General features: G+C 42.5%; 1 protein-coding gene across 6 annotated transcripts in view; it reads left to right on the top strand.

Moving 5' to 3' along the window:
• Window positions 1-20,233, top strand: part of LOC109889365 (S phase cyclin A-associated protein in the endoplasmic reticulum) — a 97,260-nt gene that overhangs the window by 30,703 nt on the left and 46,324 nt on the right. For all 6 annotated transcript variants that reach the window (XM_031822784.1, XM_020480757.2, XM_020480756.2 and 3 more), the window contains 8 exons: window positions 160-315; window positions 423-565; window positions 770-851; window positions 1,644-1,796; window positions 4,748-4,855; window positions 8,457-8,590; window positions 15,033-15,095; window positions 15,227-15,353. In XM_031822784.1, coding sequence (XP_031678644.1) covers window positions 160-315; window positions 423-565; window positions 770-851; window positions 1,644-1,796; window positions 4,748-4,855; window positions 8,457-8,590; window positions 15,033-15,095; window positions 15,227-15,353 — 966 coding nt within the window. The remainder of the gene's footprint in view (window positions 1-159; window positions 316-422; window positions 566-769; window positions 852-1,643; window positions 1,797-4,747; window positions 4,856-8,456; window positions 8,591-15,032; window positions 15,096-15,226; window positions 15,354-20,233) is intronic.

The following is a 20,233-nucleotide window of genomic DNA, read 5'->3' as shown; positions in this document are numbered from 1 at the left end:
AATTTTGGACATTGAGAATGTTCTTAAAAGCAAAGAAACAGGATCACAGAAAAAAGCAACGGCAAACTCTACTAGAGGCAGACTATTGTTATAATAATGACTTTTGTTTGTAGCTCATTGAGTCAGGCTTGTTGACCAGTCCCTTGTGTCTGTCTGCAGGTGAATGAGATAGCATTCATCAACACTCTGGAAGCTCAGAACAAGAGGCACGATGTGCTGGCCAAGCTGAACGAGTACGAGCAGCGCCTCAACGAGCTGCAGGAGGAGAGAGGCAGGAGACAGGAGGAGAAGCAGGCCAGAGACGAGGCTGTACAGGTAACAGTGGACAGCAGCAGCTCCCCCTCTCCCCCTTAGACGTCTCTGCCTTACCACCACAGTGTACAGTCCCACTGACTGGCTGTGGTCCCTGTCTGTCTCCCCAGGAGCGTAAGCGGGCTCTGGAGGCAGAGCGGCAGGCACGGGTGGAGGAGCTGCTGATGAGGAGGAAGGAGCAGGAGACACGCATCGAGCAGCAGAAGCAGGAGAAGGAGAGGGCCAGGGAAGACGCTGCACGAGAGAGGGCCAGGTCTGTACCCCCTTGCTCAGTTGGAATCAACTATCTGTTTTTGTATTCTTACCTAAGGTGCTTCCATCATCACATGCTAACCAGCCCTTAATCATAACAGCATTTCACCCACCAGACAATGTGCTTTGTCTGAAATAGATATTCCCCCCACCCTAATCTGAAGGATCTTCTTCTCACTGTTCCAGTCTGTTGTTCTCTCCACAGAGACAGAGAGGAGCGTCTGGCTGCCCTCAGCGCTGCTCAACAGGAGGCCATGGAGGAACTGCAGAAGAAGATCCAGATGAAGGTTAGTGAGGCTGCTGCACAATCTCACTCATATTTCCACAAAGCATCTCTCCCAAAAATGTATAGCACCGTTATATCAACACACTTTGACATCTAATCACTTGCTGATAATGTTGCATAAAATGTTTGAAAGGTCTATCATTTATTTTCATCGAACACAATTAAAGCTAACATAGGCCCTAGATAGATGCCTTTTTAAATGTCCACCTTATAGGCATGCCCAATTTTAAGCTTTTTTTTAACGTGTTATTGCGTTCCAAGGGGATGTAGTTTAATGAAATAATCTAAAGAAAACAATGTGATTATTTATTAGCCTATGTGGTTAAGTGTTTAGATCCTCAAATAAGTGTTTCATATCATGTGAAATAGGGCTCATGTGGAATCATTTTCATAAGCATGTAAGTCTAGAATATTTGTGGAGTGATAATATAGAAATAGCTAAACATTCTTCAACCACTCCAAAGCAATTTCATGTGGAGCAGGAACCACTGACTACTATTTCTTTATCAAAACACCTGCTGGTAACTCTTATCTGGTCAGGACACCTTATGTGCTCCTCTAAAGATCTATTGACTAGGTTGGACTCTTATGACCAAAGAGGCCTCACGCATAGCTTTTATTTTTACTTGTAAGTGTGGTAGTGAAATGTCTCTATTCTCAGCACTTAGGACCGATTTTTCTACTCTGAGACACTTTGTGGATACGGCTCCTGTCTAAAGTTTACATTTCCTTGTTGTAGACCAGACTAAAGTCCCTCTTAATCTCATGATCTCTTGGTTGTTCTCCTTCCCAGCATGATGAGAGCAGTCGCAGGCACATGGAGCAGATTGAACAGAGGAAGGAGAAGGCAGCAGAACTCAGCAGTGGCAGACATGCCAACACTGACTATGCCCCCAAACTGACACCGTATGAGCGCAAGAAACAGTGCTCCTTGTGCAATGTTGTGGTATGTACACAAAGTCCCAGTTTCAAATGGTTCTCCATAGTTTTTTAACAAGATGTCTTTGTATTGTTCTTCGTGTAGATGATTATTGATATTTTTCCCACTTGTCTGTGGCAAGTTTCTTGTCACACTAGACACCTGCTAACATTAGACAGATGCTGACATGCTGAGTAGAGAAAGTATATACTAAATGGTTAATTGGCTTGATCCACTCTCCAGTGAGAAGTTCAACCTTTACTTCATTAACTTAATTCCTTGCACTAATTTGTGAGACTGATTGGCTTACATGCTTAACCTAAACTGAAGGGGAAAGGAGCAGCAGCAGCTTTGTGGCAGTAGAGCAGCTCTGGCAGTCCCCCTTGGCAGACTGTATGCATATAAATGCTCATGAGAAGGAAATTCAGTGGATTTTGGAAGAGAATGTATTTAAATGAGGATTTAACTGCATTGATTAAACATGATCTCTGGGGTGGAGATTTATGACTGGGCATGACTATGCTTTTCAAGTGACGGGCAACAAATCTATTGGCAGGCACATTTATCTGTGACGGACCAGGCTGGCTCTCACCGCAACAAGGTTGCGACACCTTGGGAGCTCCAACTAGCATCAGATAGACAGGAGTGTGTGGGGGGAGGGGGGAATCTTGTTAACATTTCCGATGACCTTGGCTAGCATCTGACACTAGAGATCATCTATAGGCCAGCAGCCAGCACTCTATTTAATGAGATTAAACCGAGGCCCTCCGTAATGGGCTTTGTTCTAGCCCTTGGTGGGAGGAAACAACACGTCCACATCAACCTAACCTCATGCTGTTTGTGTCAATTCTTCATCTTCACGCCATGCTTTTGTCAGTGTATAGTCCAGCTCAGTTTTTCCCACAGTTTGTGGTTTACTGTACCAGTGTTTTCAGTGTTGTTTTCCAGACATGCCACACTATATATAGTCACTCTGTGTGAGGAGCAAGAACGACCGAAGGGACATTGGTTCATCAGTTAGTGTGAGGATGAGTCATTGACACAAACAAAAAGAGTACAGGGATAACATCTTCTGCTTGACTTAGAAAAGGAATAGACCATCCTAGAGCCAATCACATTAATGTTGTTATATAGGCTACATTTGTTCACTGTAAATGTTTGTGTTGAGATGGATCATCCTTAGTGGACCTGTCAGCCACTGATTTCATTCTGCAGTAACTACTATGATCCAGCTGTGCTGTCAGAAAGGAGAATGCCATTAAATACAGCCATGAAGGCATCTTCAGTTTAACAATGCTCTCATATCTGTCTGACACATCACATGCTGTTTGAAGAAACTACGTGGCTACCCTTGTCACCTTCTTAACCATGTCAATTCATTCCACTAAAGGCTTGTTGACTGCAGTTAAGTTCCTTTCACCTACTACAAATTAGGAATCACTATTTGGTCCGATGGAGGAGAAAGTCTGTCTGATCTTATTGAAAACCAGTTGTAATGTATAGTGTCAGTCAGTAGTTAGGTTTCCATCCAATTGGCGACAGATTTTCATGCTAATATTCTAAAATCCACATAAAGAAAATATGCACATTTTCCTACCAGTGGTGTTTCCACCAAACGGATTTGTTGCGGATAAAAGTCTGTGCGTGATGACGTAGTGCACACATTTACTTTTTTGCTTAAAGTTATGTACCAATGAAAAATCTAAAGTTCAATGTGTTTCCATCGCATTTTCAACTCTACCGATCGTTTTGACACACACTCTGTTGAGTTAAATAGTAAATGTACCTACTCTGGTCTTGACACATGTGCTCTAGTCAACAGCTGGCAGATACAGTGAGGGTAGACTAGTCTACATTATGAGATTATTATGGATAAGAGCAATAATATTTTTTTATTTGTCAAACGGCAGACAAGCAGCGATGATCATGTCACCAGAAGAAGAACCTGGATATTTATTGGAAAGGAGCATCAAGCTCATCACCTTGCACTTTCACCACCCTGTGAAGTTCATCATAACTTACTTAATCTGTAGCCTAATAATAGTGGGAAGACCACACACCATTTCATCGCGTGACTCCAAGTTTGCTTGGATATGATTGATATTATATAAATATTTGTGCATAAAGGCATTTCCACCACCATTTTTTTCATAGTACATTTTATCAACACAAAAATATACCACCATGTCGAACGAACAAACTCTGTCTGCATTAATAAAATTATAGCAAAATTACCTGTTTCCATCACAGTTGTCGTGATTTTATTTTATTATGGTATGACTTTACTCACATATAAACTTTGGATGAAAATGTGGTTTGTGATGTAGTAAGTCACTAAACCTTGAGTCCGTGTCGAGTCCCAAATCCCATGTGCTCGAGCCAGAGTCCAAGTTCGAATCACGAGTCGAGTCACGACTGTCTATGGCTGAAGTTCTAGTCCCAGTGCTCGAGTTCTGGTCCAAATGCTCACGGAGTGTGCACAAACTCAAAACCAAGTTATTTTCCCAGTCAGATATAGTGTAGCGGCAAGAGGAATTATTTAGTAAATACATTTTTTGCTATACCTTTTCCTTTCTTTCTGTGCCACCAAATGTTTACATATAGGCTGCTGGTAACATGATCAGTTTGTTAGCTAGCTATCTAATGAGGTTACATGACTGAAGAAAGTGTAGCCTAAACAAGGTGTAGCTGGAAAAAAACTGAACCCTCGCTGCGCATCACATGCTGCTAATATTCTGCTTATCATAGCCTATCCAGTCCCAATTGCAAATACAAGTCACAAGAAGGTGAGTCCGAGTCACCAATGGTCAAATCCGTGTCGAATCACAAGTCATGGGGACTAAATTTGGACTAGAGTCCTGGACTCGAGTACTACAACACTGGTTTAAGTGGCCTCCCATGGGGAGGACCCTGTCAACCCTGTCTGCCTCTGTCTCCATTGTGTCCTCAGCAGTGACTTCTGACCTGTGTGTTTGTAGATCACCACGGAAGTGCACCTGTACAGCCACACCAAGGGCAAGAGGCACCAGCAGGCCGTGAGGGACAGCAGCAGCATCCAGGGACGGGAGCTCTCAGACGAGGAAGTGGTGCGTACCGCCACAGTCTTACCTCAAATAGAAAGATACCCCCATCCACCATCCCAACAAAATAATACCACTCAGATATTGTCTGTGATATTAAATCAAGGTTATTTGTCATTTATGACAGGCTCATTATTATTGTTTATGAATCCCGTCATATAGTAGCTTTCTCGCAGGTCTTTGTGAGATTATAAATGGGCCCTGAAATGTAAACAGTTAGAGTTCAGTGACTCAGTAGAGGGGGTGACATCACCCCCATGTCTACAGGCCATTCTGTCACAGAGTGCTTTTCATGGGAAGACTGCTTGTTAAAGGAAGGAGGCTTCTCAGCCTGCTCTGCAATATGAGATTGCCTTTTCAGCATGCTGCTCTTTGTGAGGCTGACAACTGTTGGTGCTATATGCATCACCTTTGGCCCTAGCAGCTCCTTCATTCAAACCTGTTCTCACAGGCTGATCATTAATCCCCCCACCTTCCACTCTAAATCATTTGCTTTCCAACTGCAGCCCGTTTCTCTGTTTGACAGTATGATAAACAAGGCATTTGCAATGAAGGCATGAACATCTCCAATACAGTACTACGGCCACGGTATCACATTATCTCTTCAGACTGCCGTTAAACCATGCAGTGTAGGCTATGCTTTAACAATAGTAGTGGCTGGTGGGGTTTGAAATGGCCTAGCTATCCTGCTCGTTTTGGTGTGCAGTATTTAATTCATGCAACTGGCAACTATTTTCCAGCTGTTGGTTCCATAACTCTTGCTGGAATGAAAGATTTTTAATTCAAATGAAGATGGTTGGCTGAACTGTACAGGGTTCACTACATAGATGCCCCAAAGCTTCATATTTAGTCATCTTCTCCCGTTTTGAAGGATTCACAAATTAAATTGAGGATACAATGATTATCTACAGGGCTGGATCGATGTGCAGAGATAACGGCTGGGATTGCAATCACTCTCTTTACTTAAACGTATAAGTTGTCATCTGTCCTGTTTTAAGATGATATAGGAAATGTCCAGGACCCCTCGTGTTAGACATGTGGGATTTATTTATTGGCGCAAAAACACCAGTGAACTCTCCAAGGGACTACTCATCCCTCCCCAGCCCCTCTCCTGCACTCTCAGCTGGGCCTCTGACGGTGGGGCTGTGGGACTGACCTGGGCCTCCAGAGGGATCGCTAGGCTGTGGTGAACTCAGGCCTCTCTCTGGGTATAAGAGTTGACCTCCTGGAGCCAGCACTAAATTAGGTTCTTGTTGATGATGAATCCCCTCTGGTGGCCAGAGAGCCCTGTTGAAATACACAGAGTGCCGGCTGATGTTACCCCGTCTCTGCCAGGCAATCAGAAAGAAGTGTACAGAGTTGGAAAGTCTTTTCACTAGTCGAAGGAGTGAAGTTGCGGTTCAGATTTCCTGAAAGACAAAAATGTAATTGAAAGAGTTGTTAAGGAACAGCGTGCTAAAGAATTAGGCGCTCAGAGGATGTAGAGAACAAACGTTATTATATTTTGGGAATGTTATCAGTATGTAATCTTTCATCTTAATGTGTACAGTGTTGCTAGTGCTACAGGACTTGAATGTCACAAATCATTCAGCTCCATTTGAAAAATAGTCCCGTGAACAGTTGCTTAGATGGTGTGTAACTGGATTCAGTATGCCATCACATTGTACCCAACATGACATATAGCTGTCTGTTTCACACCAAGTGGGAAAGCCAACTTCGTCTTGGACAAAAGAGGTGGTGGGGGAACATATCACTTCGATTGTGCCTGTCTCTAAAGAGGCCTGTTTTCTGGGCACTGTGGGTGTGTAATGTTTAGACAGCTCTCTGGTTACTCCCTCCAGAATGGAACACAAGAGAAGCCGTGTGTGGTAGGTATTGTGAAGGAGCTCTGCCCTCAGGCCTGGCTCTGTGGCCCATTGTCCTCCTGCTTCAGCCAGACACCTGTCTGTCACACTGCCTCATCAGATCACCTGACAAGATACAGAAAATCACTAATAGTTTTAAGTTCACGAAGAAGTATTAGGCTATAACATGATAATCTTGATATTAAATAATTATGTACATTAATTTATGTTTAAGCTCCCTTTCAAATGGTCTTTGATGTGATTTTGAGATTAGTAATGTCTTTGAGGTGTTGCTGAAACAATTCTGTTAAGTAAACGGCAGTAGCACAGGAGTGGATAGGCTCTCAGGGAGAATACTGAACAGCTGCCTCTCAAGCAAGGCAGAGCCACGGTCATGACTGAAAGGCTCAGCTGAACAATATTGCACTACACATGTCAGCACACAAGTGCTTATTTTGTATCTAACTCATTCATTAAAGACAGGTGACATTTATTCGAGATGTGTTCAACTTCCAGTGAAAAATAGTTTAGATTTTCATGTGATGTTTCCCATCAGTAAATACCCTTCAATCCCTTTTTTCCCTTCAATCCCTTTAAAATCATGCTATCATTGATTCACCTGCCACGTCACATTGTATTCCTGTTAGGCCTGTATCTCTACTTATCTTAGAGGAGCTACTTTCTAATCACCCTGAACCTCCCTCTGATTGATCAGGTTGGTCACAAATCAATAAGTCAAACAAATAAAGGAATAAGAATTGATTCTCGGTCAAGTTTATGATTGCTATTATGACTCCTGGATTGCTAAGCGCTTTAGCACTTGGTTAACTGTAGGTCTTCTCTAGTTGTGCTTATGATGACAACACCTGTCTTTTCAAGGGTTTCATCTGAAACCCCTATTCAAGCAGCAGGTGCACTGCCAAAACTTGACAAAAAGGAATGGCATGCCACACGCTGGCTGCTGAATGGAAACGGTTATCTTGTGGGACCATCCCATCCTCTAGAGTTTTGGATGACAACATAATTGGGTAATTGGTTTCTTGCACATACATCATGTTCTTTTAAATTGGATTACCTCTCTCTGTCTCCTGGTGGAGATATCAGCTTGATCTGATCTGACAGGCCTGGTGTGGTGCACACTAGACTGGAAGCGACACCTCTTTCCCCTTCAGCAATACCATGGGTATGTGGCTTCAAACGAACAGCAATTGTTGCAGATGCCCTGATAATGACAGGATACAATTGCTCTGCCCAGAGGTGTATATGCCACACAATGGACACACATCTGCCATTTCAATGGATAAGCTTCTACTTATAGCAGATTGCCTGGGCTTAGATTCAACTGCTTATTTTTTATTGTGATATGGACATAATTTAGCTACATGTATATTATGTTAGAACAGGTTTTGTGTTCTCAGTTTAACTGCCTACAGCTTTGAAGATCCTTGCTTTAGTTTGATAGACTATCCACCCAGTCTATGATATCCTTGTGGTGATATGGGTGACCTCACAAAGGGGACTGCAGGCTATATTGAAAATATTTGTGGGTGCTGGCAGCAGGTGACTCTCAGTAGCTGGATGTTATGTCTACGGAAGGGAATATGGGAACCTACATAATTACTCCTGTCCCATAAGGCCCAATTCATTGTCACACTTTTGCACTTTTCTGTTGAACCCTTTTTCTTCCTCTCACTCCTTGTGTGTCCATCTCAATTTCAGAATGAGCTAATGAGATTGTAATTAAATGTTTTCATGCATTTCAGGAGCATCTTTCCTTAAAGAAGTACATAGTGGACATTGTGACGGACAACACTGTCTCTGAGAGTGTGAAGGATGGAGAGGAGAGGCAGAAGGCACGCAAGAAGGCAAAGAAGCTCCGCACACGCATGAACTCCAGGTGATGCATCCATCTGTCCCCTCTCTCTTTCCCCTCTCTCGTTTCCAGTGAGAACAGACGTTATGTGCATCACAGCTGTCCAAAGAATAATACTGATGAGTTAAATTTATGGCCACTTTCTGTGATTGAGGAGAAAAACTGGGAATCGATCTGAGGGCCCAGACTTTCACCTGTTAAGAGCTTTCCCCCTAATTGCTGCCACGGTGCTGCCAAAACTGAAGCCTCCTTCGGTGTACAATAGTATGTTAAAGTATGTGTAAACCATGCCTATTTTTCTTTCTCTGTGCTATTGATTTTTAAATGAAGTATCAAAGAAAATCAATAGTAATCAACAAATAGGAGGCAACGTGCCACCGTGTCGGATCCCAGGCATGGGCTCAATCAGTTTAGTAGCCGGTCACAACAAGGGAGGGAGGATGGGGTTTGGGGGCAGGAGATAGATACGACAGAGTAGAGAAAAAGTTGAGGGATGAGCTATTTGTCACGGGGCAGTTTGGAGTGTGGGGGCCTGGGGGGGGGGGGGGGGGGGGTGCAGCACCAGAGATGACATGCGTCTCTGGGCTGTATCCTTAACTCTTACTCACACACAGTCCTGTATTGTAGTCACTTTTATTACCAGGACACATTGTGATGGATCCATGTTTGCTATGAAGTCTATTTTTAGCAGTGCTCGCTAACATTTTAACTGAACACAGTTCTCCCTTAACATTACTACTGTCACATTGATTTGTATTTTTTTTATCCACCATTTTTAAATAATAGTACTTTGCTTTCAGTGAAATGTATAATTTAGTATTGCTGCTGTTACTTCTCTTATGCAAGGGCTTGGGGCTGAGAAAACATCAACATAATCTGCCTGTTCACTGTCACTCCCAGGCACAGCCCTCTCTCCAGCCTCAGCCCCAACCTGAGCCCTGCTGAGACTAGCACTCAATGGCACAAGGCTTTCAGAGGTAGTAAATAACACAAAGCCCCTGCTAGCATAAAGGTGAGCAGCTCCACCGCTGGGTGGAAATGAGCCGTTTTATTGAAGCGTGGCAGGGTGTCTGTAAAATGCAAGAAGTTTTCATTGGACTCTGGGGCGGGCTTGTACTCCCCATCATAAACTACTGAACACAGTTTAACCCAAATTGTTGTGGTTTGGCTGTCTTTCCTTCAGTCATATAGGGCTGCTTTTCTTTTAAGAAAATATGCTGTTGAAAAGGCATGTAAGTAGCATGTCATTTTGTCAGGATGCGTTCTTGACTTTAAAACAAGGATTTGGAAGTGTGTACCTGCTCCTGTAGGGCAAGCTGTTTGGCTGTAGCCCACTGTGTGTGTTTCCTTTGGCTGGGAACAGAGTCCGTAGTGTGTGAGTGGAGCTCAGAAAGAGGTGGGCACACAAAGACACCCCTGTGTGCAAGCTGGAGAGGTGATCATAGCCTTACTCATTTCACCCAGTGGAGGAGCTGGAGGGGTCCATATACACATGCACACCATGTTCCTGTGAGATGAGGCCCAAGGTAAGCCACTAGAGATTTCATGCTCATCTAGCCAACTTACTCCTAGTTTAAACAACCTGTCCCATTTGGGTGCACAGTGTAGAAGTCCACTCCGACGATTTAGCCGACGGTTTAGCTTCTATCCATAATGCGCAGTATATACAGGAACACAGCATCAAACAGTATATATACGCTTAACAGTTTAAAACTGAATTGCTTATAGGTAGATGTTTTTACAGCATTGGCTCTCTGCCAGTTCAGATGAATAAAGAAGCTTGATTAATTGATTATTAGTTCTGCATTGTAGATTTGTGCTTTTTCCTTATTGCAGTTTACAAATATTTATAGCCGCAGCCCATTTAGCCGCGCCTGCTGCGGATCATGATGAATGGCTCAGCAATTGCTCCCCGTTTAACATGGGTGGGTGTAAACCTGTCAGAGATGAATATTGTAATATCAGAATGACAAACAGGCCAGGTATAGTTCAATTTCTGGTGGAAGAGAGGCAGCAACATTTTTTTTATTCAGTTGTCTTTGAGGACATGGTAAATAATGTGATAGAATGATGGACCTCAGTCACCCAACTAGCCGTTTTGCTGGTTGGTTTACTCAGAGTACATACAGCGTTTAAGCACCCTGACCTTGGCTTTGAATATCTCAGGGTAATGCCTCTCAGGTAATGCAGTTTATGGTGTTTTCTCTCTGTAAACAAGATTTGTTTTTCATACTTTCGGAAACGACAGTACTAATAGTATTTCATATTAAGTTTGTGAAAGCATTGTGAAAATGCATACATCCTCGGTTAATCCTGTAATCTTTGTGTGGGAATGTACGTACCCATTCACCTACAGTGACGGTCTACTCTAGAGCCCAGTGTGTGTGATCGAATTACCTTCCATTAAGCCCTCAAAATGTATCCCTCTACAATCCTGTATACCAGCCATACCAGGCTTCAAAATTGAGACCAAAATACTGCCATTTTTTTTTGCCCTTTGACTTGGAAGTGCGATACCACATTTTTGTTTTATTGGTCGCTAGGGTGCCAGTACATGTTTTTGGTTGAACATTTCTTAACCTTCCCGATTTAAATGTTGACTGCAAAATAGGCCTACCTGGCAGAATGATATCATGATGGTTTGTATCAATCACGGGACATTTGATAGTGTGTGTGTGTGTGTGTGTGTTTATAAAAAGTGTGATTTTTGACAGTGGAAACCTGAAAACACTAGAAACTATAACAACTGAATTTACCAAAAGATAAAAATTCACCCTTTTTGAGATTGCGCAGAGATTTTTATTTTTACCTCCAAACAATCAATGTAAATATGATATTGCCAAGTTAAAATGTGATTGTGAATGGAGGGTAGGTCATTATGGGCTACTTGCTCAGCCCACAAATTAAAAATAACATTTAAATGATGTGCGCATCATACTCTTTCCCGGGCTAGTATTCTTTTCACTCGGGCCTTTAGCTTTCAGTTGGTACTGGCCCGGTGTGCTACTGGCAAATTTACATGACTGTCAAGCCTTGCAAGGGCATACTAATTTTAAAGATGGCTAGTCATTATTAGGCTGGTTCTGTATGGAATGCAGGTACATTATGGGATACAGGTCATGCCATTTTCTGGTTGTCATTATCCATAAACTGAAGAAGTTAGTGAAAAACAGGTGGACCGCTGTCCTGATCCGGACCCAGAATGGTGTCAATGTGGACGGTGTGTTCCAAAACGTAATGCTATTGAATTGTGATAGTAGGATGCACAAGGTGCAATTTCAAAATGTGTTAGTGCATGGGCAGTTTTCCTCTTGTCATTTACTGACAGACCTTATGATAGAGTGGCCAGATGGAAGCCATTCCTCAATAAAACATTTTTTTTAAATTTAACCTTTATTTAACCAGGCAAGTCAGTTAAGAACACATTCTTATTTTCAATGACGGCCTGGGAACAGTGGGTTAACTGCCTGTTCAGGGGAAGAACGACAGATTTGTACCTTGTCAGCTCGGGGGTTTGAACTCGCAAACCTTCCGGTTACTAGTCCAATGCTCTAACCACTAGGCTACGCTGCCGAGAAACAAGATTCTCTGGTCTGATGAAACCAACTCTTTAGCCTGAATGTCAAGTGTCACGTCTGGAGGAAACCTGACACCATCCCTATGGTGAAGCATGGTGGTGGAAGCATCATGCTGTGGGGATGTATTTCAGTGGCAGCGACTGGGAGACTAGTCAGGATCAAGGGAAAGATGAATGGAGCAAAGTACAGAGAGATCCTTGATGAAAATATCCTCCAGAGCGCTCAGAACCTGAGACTGGGATGAAGTTTGACCTACCAAAAGGACAACGACCTGAAGCACACAGCCAAATCAACGCAGGAGTGGCTTTGCGACAAGTCTCTGAATGTCCTTGAGTGGCCCAGCCAGAGCCCGACTTGAACCCAATCGATCATCTCTGGAAATAGCTGTGTAGCGACGCTCCCCATCCAACCAGAAAGATCTTGAGGTTCTGCAGAAAATAATGGGAGAAACTGCCCAAATACAGGTGCCAAGCTTGTAGCGTCATGGCCAAGAAGACTTGAGGCTGTATTCGCTGACAAAGGTGTTTCAACAAAGTATTGAGTAAAGGGTCTGAATACTTATGTAAATAGGGTATTTCAGTTTTTAGGTTTTAACACGTTTACAGACATTTCTAAAAAAAACGTATTTGTCTTCGTTATTATTTGGGTATTGTGTGTAGATTGACGGATTTTAATATATTTTTTCAAATTTTATAATAAGGCTGTAACGTAACAAAATGTGGAAAAGTCAAGGGGTCTGAATACTTTCCGAATGCGCTGTATATAATATATTTATATTTTTAAAAGAAAGATAGTTTGCTGATGCTAGTTGGCTGTACCTGCACCAAAACTCTGGGAATTTTCAACATATAGCTTGTTCTCCATCTTCTTTTTAAATGGTGAGCCAACATTTTTTTCCTCACTTTTATTTCCCTGACTGATCGAAACTCATTTTCCCAGGCTCTCTCTTTTCTCTGCAGCAGACGTACAGCACCTTCAGAATGTATTCACACCCCTTTTACTTTTTCCACATTTTGTTGTTACAGCCTGAATAAAACATTTATTACATTGAGCTTTTGTGCCACTGATACACAATACCCCATTATGGAATTATATTTTTCCATTTTTTTACCAATAAATTAAAAGTGAAAAGCTGAAATGTAAAGTCAATTAGTATTCAACCCCTTTGTTATGGCTAGCCTAAATAAGTTCAGAAGTAAAAATGTGCTTAGCAAAGTCACAAGTTGCATGGATTCATTCTGTGTTCAAAAATATCAGTTAAAAAAAAAACATGATTTTTGAATGACTACCCCACGCATACAATTATCTTTAAGGTCCCTCAATTGAGTAGTGAATTTCAAGCACAGATTCAACCACAAAGACCAGGGAAGTTTTTCAATGCCTTTGCATAAAAGGGCACCGATTTGGTTTAAAAATAAATAAAGAAAATAAAAAAACTCCCTTTGAGCATGGTGAAGTTATTAATTGGGCTTTGAATGGTGTGTAAATACTCCCAGTCACTACAAAGATAGTTGTCCTTCCTAACACAGACGCCGGAGAGGAGCGAAACTGCTCGGGTATTAAACCATGAGGCGGATGGGGATTTTAAAACAGTATAATGGTTGATATGAGAGAACTGAGGATGGATCAACAACATTGTAGTTACTCAACAATATTAACCTAAATGACACAGTGAAAAGAAGGAAGCCTGTACACAATAGAAATGTTCCAAAACACCCTGTTTGCAAAAAGGCATTTATTAATACTGCTTTTTAAAGCTAACTTTGAATACAAAGTGTTATGTTTGGGAAAAATCCAACACAACATGTCACAGAGTACCACTCGTTATATTTCCAAGCATAGTGGTGGCTGCATCATGTTATAGGTATGCTTGTCATTGCAAGGGAGTTTTTTTTAGGATAAAAAGAATACAGCTATGCACAGGCAAAATCTTTCAGAAAATCTGGTTGACACTGGGAGACAAATTCACCTTTCAGCAGGACAATTACCTAAACCACAAGGCCAAATCTACACTGAAGCTGCTTACCAAGATGATGGGAGCATACATTTCTGACTGTTGGTCATTTGAGATATTTCTCTGAGGGATAAATGTTTGCTAATTAACCTTAGAAATAGTAAACATTGGTAACTCCCTAGTCAGTTTACCTAAAGATTTTGACTTCGCTGGGACTACACAACCTTTTATTTCTGGGTTTAATTCTAAGCTAGATTGACATTGACAGTGTTTATGATCTCCTCTATATCTAGCTGATGCTAATGACTTTATCCTTGTTCTGTCAGAATATGTCTGGTCCTCTGGGGAAGCTCCACCTGTCCTCTTCTGGGATCTGTTAGTTTATCAGCTGCTTCCTGACCGTAAGACCTTATGTCTGTTACTGGGATCAATAATAGCTCTTATCTGCTCTGGGATGCTAACTGACTGACTGTCTGACTGATGGACCGAGATGTTCTGTGTGCTACTAGTTGAGCCTGTCTTCTTTGCCATTTCTGCTGGTCTAATGCCACAGAGAACAGTCCTGATGACCTCCATAATCTGTGAATGTCCAGGATTCAAAACACTGATGTATTTGCTACCCAAGTTAAAGCATACCATTCATATTTATTTAACAATACAGTTGAACAGAGAATGTGATATGCCAAGTGATGAGGGTGGAATGTCATTATGAATGAAAATAGTAGGTTGCAATGAGGCACTATGCCCCTGTAGAATTAATGCGAAATTATTTTGAGCCAAGTTACTGGGGGAAAAGTTGACAGGCAAAATAAACACTCAAGTCTTAACCTGACCTTTTTCTGTTCCTTCAGACTTTTCATCCTCCCCTGCATTTTTAATGAAAGCTGGGGCACTCTTTTCCTCTTATTCAAAGAGTTCTTCTGTTCCTCTGTAGGGCAAAGGAGTATGAGACGTCAATGGAGGCAAAGACAGTCCCCGACTCCCCATACAAGGCCAAGTAAGTTCCCAACTACACGTTTATGCATTCTATCTCTTCTATTTAACTGTAGTGATACAATGATAATTATGCGTGGATGAATAGATGGATGAATGACAGGACTTAACCTCTCCCCCTCTCTTCCTCCCCAGGCTCCAGCGTCTGGTGAAGGACTTGGTCAAGCAGCTCCAGGGCCAAGACAGTGGTCAGTGGGCCAACACCAGGGTGTCAGGCCTGGACAGAACCCTGGGAGAGATCTCCCGCATCCTGGAGAAACAGGTACATCACTAACACCTAGCTGTAACACACTACTGAGACTTGCTCCTTGTCTGCCATTCTGTCAGAGCTTAGAGTCAGAGTGTGGAGCGGCGTTAGGGAGGGAGGGGGGCAGTTCTCTCAACTGTGTTCTGTTTGGCTGCAGCTCTATCTGTGTGTCTCTCGGTCCTAGTGTAGAGTATCAGTTACTCCCCAACTCCTTGCCCGGGGTTATTTGTAATGCAGGCCAGATTAGCTATGTGTTTTCATTGGCCACATGTTACTAATAGAGGAGCTACCCATCACTGGACAGGCAAACATTTGTATGCTTCAGAAGTATTTGTGGGTTTATACAATTACATAAGGTTACATAATTACATAAGGTTTTCCTAGAAGATGTAATCCAAAGGATCTCAAGTTACAATGGAATATAGGCAGGAGTCTTCAGCTTTTTCTCGCCCAGGGACCCGCTCCCAGGCAAACCATCGACCCAGGGACCCTCATCATACGTTAGCAAAGAAATCTACAAAATCATCAGTCGAATGATCATGGCAAAAAGGAGTAATTAACCTTTTTAAATGAATAGATTTGGTACATGGTTCTTTATTATTTTGACCTTCCCACATCACAATTGGAAGAGGAAGTGTAAATTCTAACAGTCTATAAGCTCGAAAGGTAACTCAAACACATTTTCGCTAAGAGCAGCTGTGTAGCTGGTTAAACAAAGGTTAGCCATGTATGTCCAAGTCAAGAAAGCTTACCAGCATCCAGCTGCAGTTGGTAGCCTATTTATTCATGGATGCTTTTTCAAGGCCTATGTCAGCTATTCCAGTGGGTTTATTTGGCTCCAATCAGAGTAATTTGCTCAATATTAGGAGTTGAAAAATAGTCATCTTCATTAGAAAGACATTTCTCTCTTCTACTGTAGGTATGTTATTCTAAATGTGTTTATTATGTTGCTAGAAATATTCAGAAAAACATTTAAATAAATAAAAGAAAACATTTGTGGACCCCCCCCCCCCCCCGCTTTGCCTCGGGTCGCGGATCCCTGGTTGAAAACCCATAATATAAGGTATTCCATTGACAGTCAATGCTTATCGAGAAAGCTATAAATGACAGACATTGATGACAACAGTTGACTTAAATCAATGTTAGGAATATAAGAGAAACCCACTGTAGAAGATAGGCTTCGTTGGATGCTATTTTAAGGAGTTGAACTGAGTTCTATTGACAGTGAAGCCCCAGCACACCCGGTGTGTGTTCATCAATAAGGGGGATGAATGGAGCACCTGTCACTTTTTGTGAAGGGCTGAACATACAGTGAGTGACAAGCCATCATTCTCCTGCCAAGATGCTGTTCAAGGTATCATAAAGCACACTGTGCATTTTGGTGGGCGGGAGGATAGAGAGATGATGGTGTCTGGTCCTTGACAGGGGGAGGGTTGGAGAGGCTATTACTGAATTTCCCCAGAGGGAGAGAGAGGTGGCAAGGGTGGGTGGCACAGCACAGTGTAATTGGAGAGGAGGAGTCCAGTGTGATGGTGTTCAAGCTGTCGCTAACAGGGGGGGCTCCTCCCCTCAGCTCCATACTCTCCCTATGGGAGGTCAGGGGTCACTGGGCCAGGAGCCCTCCTCCATTCAACACTGGGATTGGTAGGTCAGACAACTCTGTTTGGGCTTTACCGTGTGGTTAAAGCTCTTCACATATTTATAGAGCATTAAAACAATTGAGGAAAGCCCTACTCTGCATTAGTTTTGGTTGTGTAGAGGGGTGGAAGAGCTTAATCTAGACTTCATTCAGTCTTGCTGTTAAACTCTCCCGTTAGCCCAGCCCAGAGCAGAGTGAGGCCTGGACTGAGGGGGGTGGGGTGGGACATGGGGGCCAGCCTGTGAACCAGCCTGGGAGGCACTTCCTCCTCTAATCCCTGGACAAAGTCAAATAAATATAGTCTCCGTCAGCATGGGTGTCTGCCCCCTGAGTCGGGACCGTTTAGATTATTTGACCTAACAAGCATCTCTCGTGTGTAATTGACTCACCTAGAGATTTGTTTTTCTCTACGATATCTGATTCAGTCTCCACTTTCTCTGCTAATTCCTTAGACAACACCCAACACTCCCCCCTCCAAGGCAGTCTTAGTCAGGCTAACCACCCCCCTCGCTGCTGCTCTCTGGGCTGGGCCTAGTCTCCGACCCCAGCACGCCTCTCCCTCTGTGACCACTAATGGTTTATTTTGTGTCAAACTAGATCTTTTTGTTGGGGAGTGGAGAGCTTTTCCTCTCATTTTTCTCCAGTATAATTTCTTAACTTTCTCCTCTCTTACCTTGGTAATGAGCTCACATATTTACACACTGGCCCAAATGTTTTTCACTGCTTTCAAATAAAGGCTGGCCTGAGATGGACAGCGTTTATGACACTTGAGGGACTGTCAGAAACACTGCGCTCTGAGAATGGAGACTGTATTTACATTTTCATTTGCCAGCTGTCATGGGCTGGTTGGGCTCCCCTTCGTAGCCAACAAGTGACTGGTTCTACCTGGGATGTGGAAGTGGGAGAATGGAGTAGCAGAGTAACAACAATATGGAGCCTGCCTAAAGTTGACGGATGCAGCCAAGATCAGCTGTGTCCACATTTTGTGAAAGGCCCAGGTTCCTGAGTGGTGCAGCGGTCTAAGGCACTGCATCTCAGTGCAAGAGGCATCATTTCAGTCCCTGGTTCGAATCCAGGCTGTATCACATCCGGCCGTGATTTGGAGTCCCATAGGGTGGCACACAATTGGCCCAGCGTCGTCCGGGTTTGGCCATCATTGTTAAGATTTTGATCTTAACTGACTTGTATATACACTACCGTTCAAAAGTTTAGGGTCACTTAGAAATGTCCTTGTTTTTGAAAGAAAAGCAAATTTTTGGTCCATTTTAAAATAACATCAAATTGATCTGAAATACAGTGTAGACATTGTTAATGTTGTAAACTACTATTGTAGCTGGAAACGGCAGATTTTCTTTTTTAATGGAACATCTACATAGGTGTACAGAGGCCCGTTATCAGCAACCATCACTCCTGTGTTAAAGCCAGTTTGAGCTGTTCTGTGAACGGAGAAGTACACAGCGTTTTACAAGATCTTCAGTTTATGGCAATTAAAAACAAGGACATTTCTAAGTGACTCCAAACTTTTGAACGGTAGTATATACAGTTGAAGTCGGAAGTTTACATACATACACTTAGGTTGGAGTCATAAACTCATTTTTCAACCACTCCACACATTTCTTGTTAACAAACTATAGTTATGGCAAGTCGGTTAGGACATCTACTTTGTGCAAGACAAGTAATTTTTCCAACAATTGTTTACAGACAGATTATTTCACTTATAATTCACTGTATCACAATTCCAGTGGGTCAGAAGTTTACATACATTATGATGACTTAAAACAGCATTGAAAATTCCAGAAAAGGATGTCATGGCTTTAGAAGCTTCTGATCGGCTAATTGACATCATTTGAGTCAATTGGAGGTGTACCTGTGGATGTATTTCAAGGCCTACCTTCAAACTCAGTGCCTCTTTGTTGACGTCATGGGAAAATCAAAAGAAATCAGCCAAGACCTCAGAAGAAAAAGTGTAGACCTCCACAAGTCTGGTTCATCCTTGGGAGCATTTTCCAAATGCCTGGAGGTACCACGTTCATCTGTACAAACAATAGTACGCACGTATAAACACCATGGGACCACGCAGCCGTCATACCTCTCAGGAAGGAGACGCATTCTGTCCTAGAGATGAACGTACTTCGGTGCGAAAAGTGCAAATCAAAATGGAGTCATAACAACAGCAAAGGACTTTGTGAAGATGCTGGAGGAAACCGGTACAAAAGTATCTATCCACTGTAAAACGAGTCCTGAAAGGCCGCTCAGCAAGGAAGAAGCCTCTGCTCCAAAACCGCAATGAAAAAGCCAGACCACAGTTTGCAACTGCACATGGGGACAAAGATCATACTTTTTGGAGAAATGTCCTCTGGTCTGATGAAACAAAAATAGAACTGTTTGGCCATAATGACCATTGTTATGTTTGGAGGATAAAGGGGGAGGCTTGCAACCCGAAGTACACCATCCCAACCGTGAAGCACAGGGGTGGCAGCATCATGTTGTGGGGGTGCTTTGCTGCAGGAGGGACTGGTGCACTTCACAAAATAGATGGCTTCATGAGACAGGAAAATTATGTGGATATATTGAAGCAACATCTCAAGACATCAGTCAGGAAGTTAATAAAGCTTGGTCGTAAATGGGTCTTCCAAATGGACAATGACCCCAAGCATACTTCCAAAGTTGTGGCAAAATGGCTTAAGGACAACAAAGTCAAGGTATTGGAGTAGCCATCACAAAGCCCTGACCTCAATCCTATAGAAAATGTTTGGGCAGAACTGAAAAGGTGTGTGCGAGCAAGGAGGCCTACAAACCTGACTCAGTTGCACCAGCTCTGTCAGGAGGAATGGGCCAAAATTCACCCAACTTATTGTGGGAAGCTTGTGGAAGGCTACCCAAAACGTTTGACCCGAGTTAAACAATTTAAAGGCAATGCTACCAAATACTAATTGGGTGTATGTAAACTTCTGACCCACTGGGAATGTGATGAAAGAAATCAAAGCTGAAATAAATCATTCTCTCTACTATTATTCTGACATTTCACATTCTTAAAATAAAGTGGTGATCCTAACTGACCTAAGACAGTCATTTCTTTACTAGGATTAAAAGTCAGGAATTGTGAAAAACTTGAGTTTACATACACCTTAGCCAAATACATTTAAACTTCTGATTTCAACTGTATATATTTGATTCCTGCACACTGAATGCAATTCTCACCTTAGACTAGTATAGTGGTCCTGTAGATGAAAATCACAATTTTCTCAATTCCTCA

Source organism: Oncorhynchus kisutch, linkage group LG4, assembly GCF_002021735.2.
Source record: "Oncorhynchus kisutch isolate 150728-3 linkage group LG4, Okis_V2, whole genome shotgun sequence".
Lineage (NCBI taxonomy): Eukaryota > Metazoa > Chordata > Actinopteri > Salmoniformes > Salmonidae > Oncorhynchus > Oncorhynchus kisutch.
The sequence above is the reverse complement of the archived record's forward strand: the minus strand, read 5'-3'. Positions and strand labels throughout refer to the sequence as shown.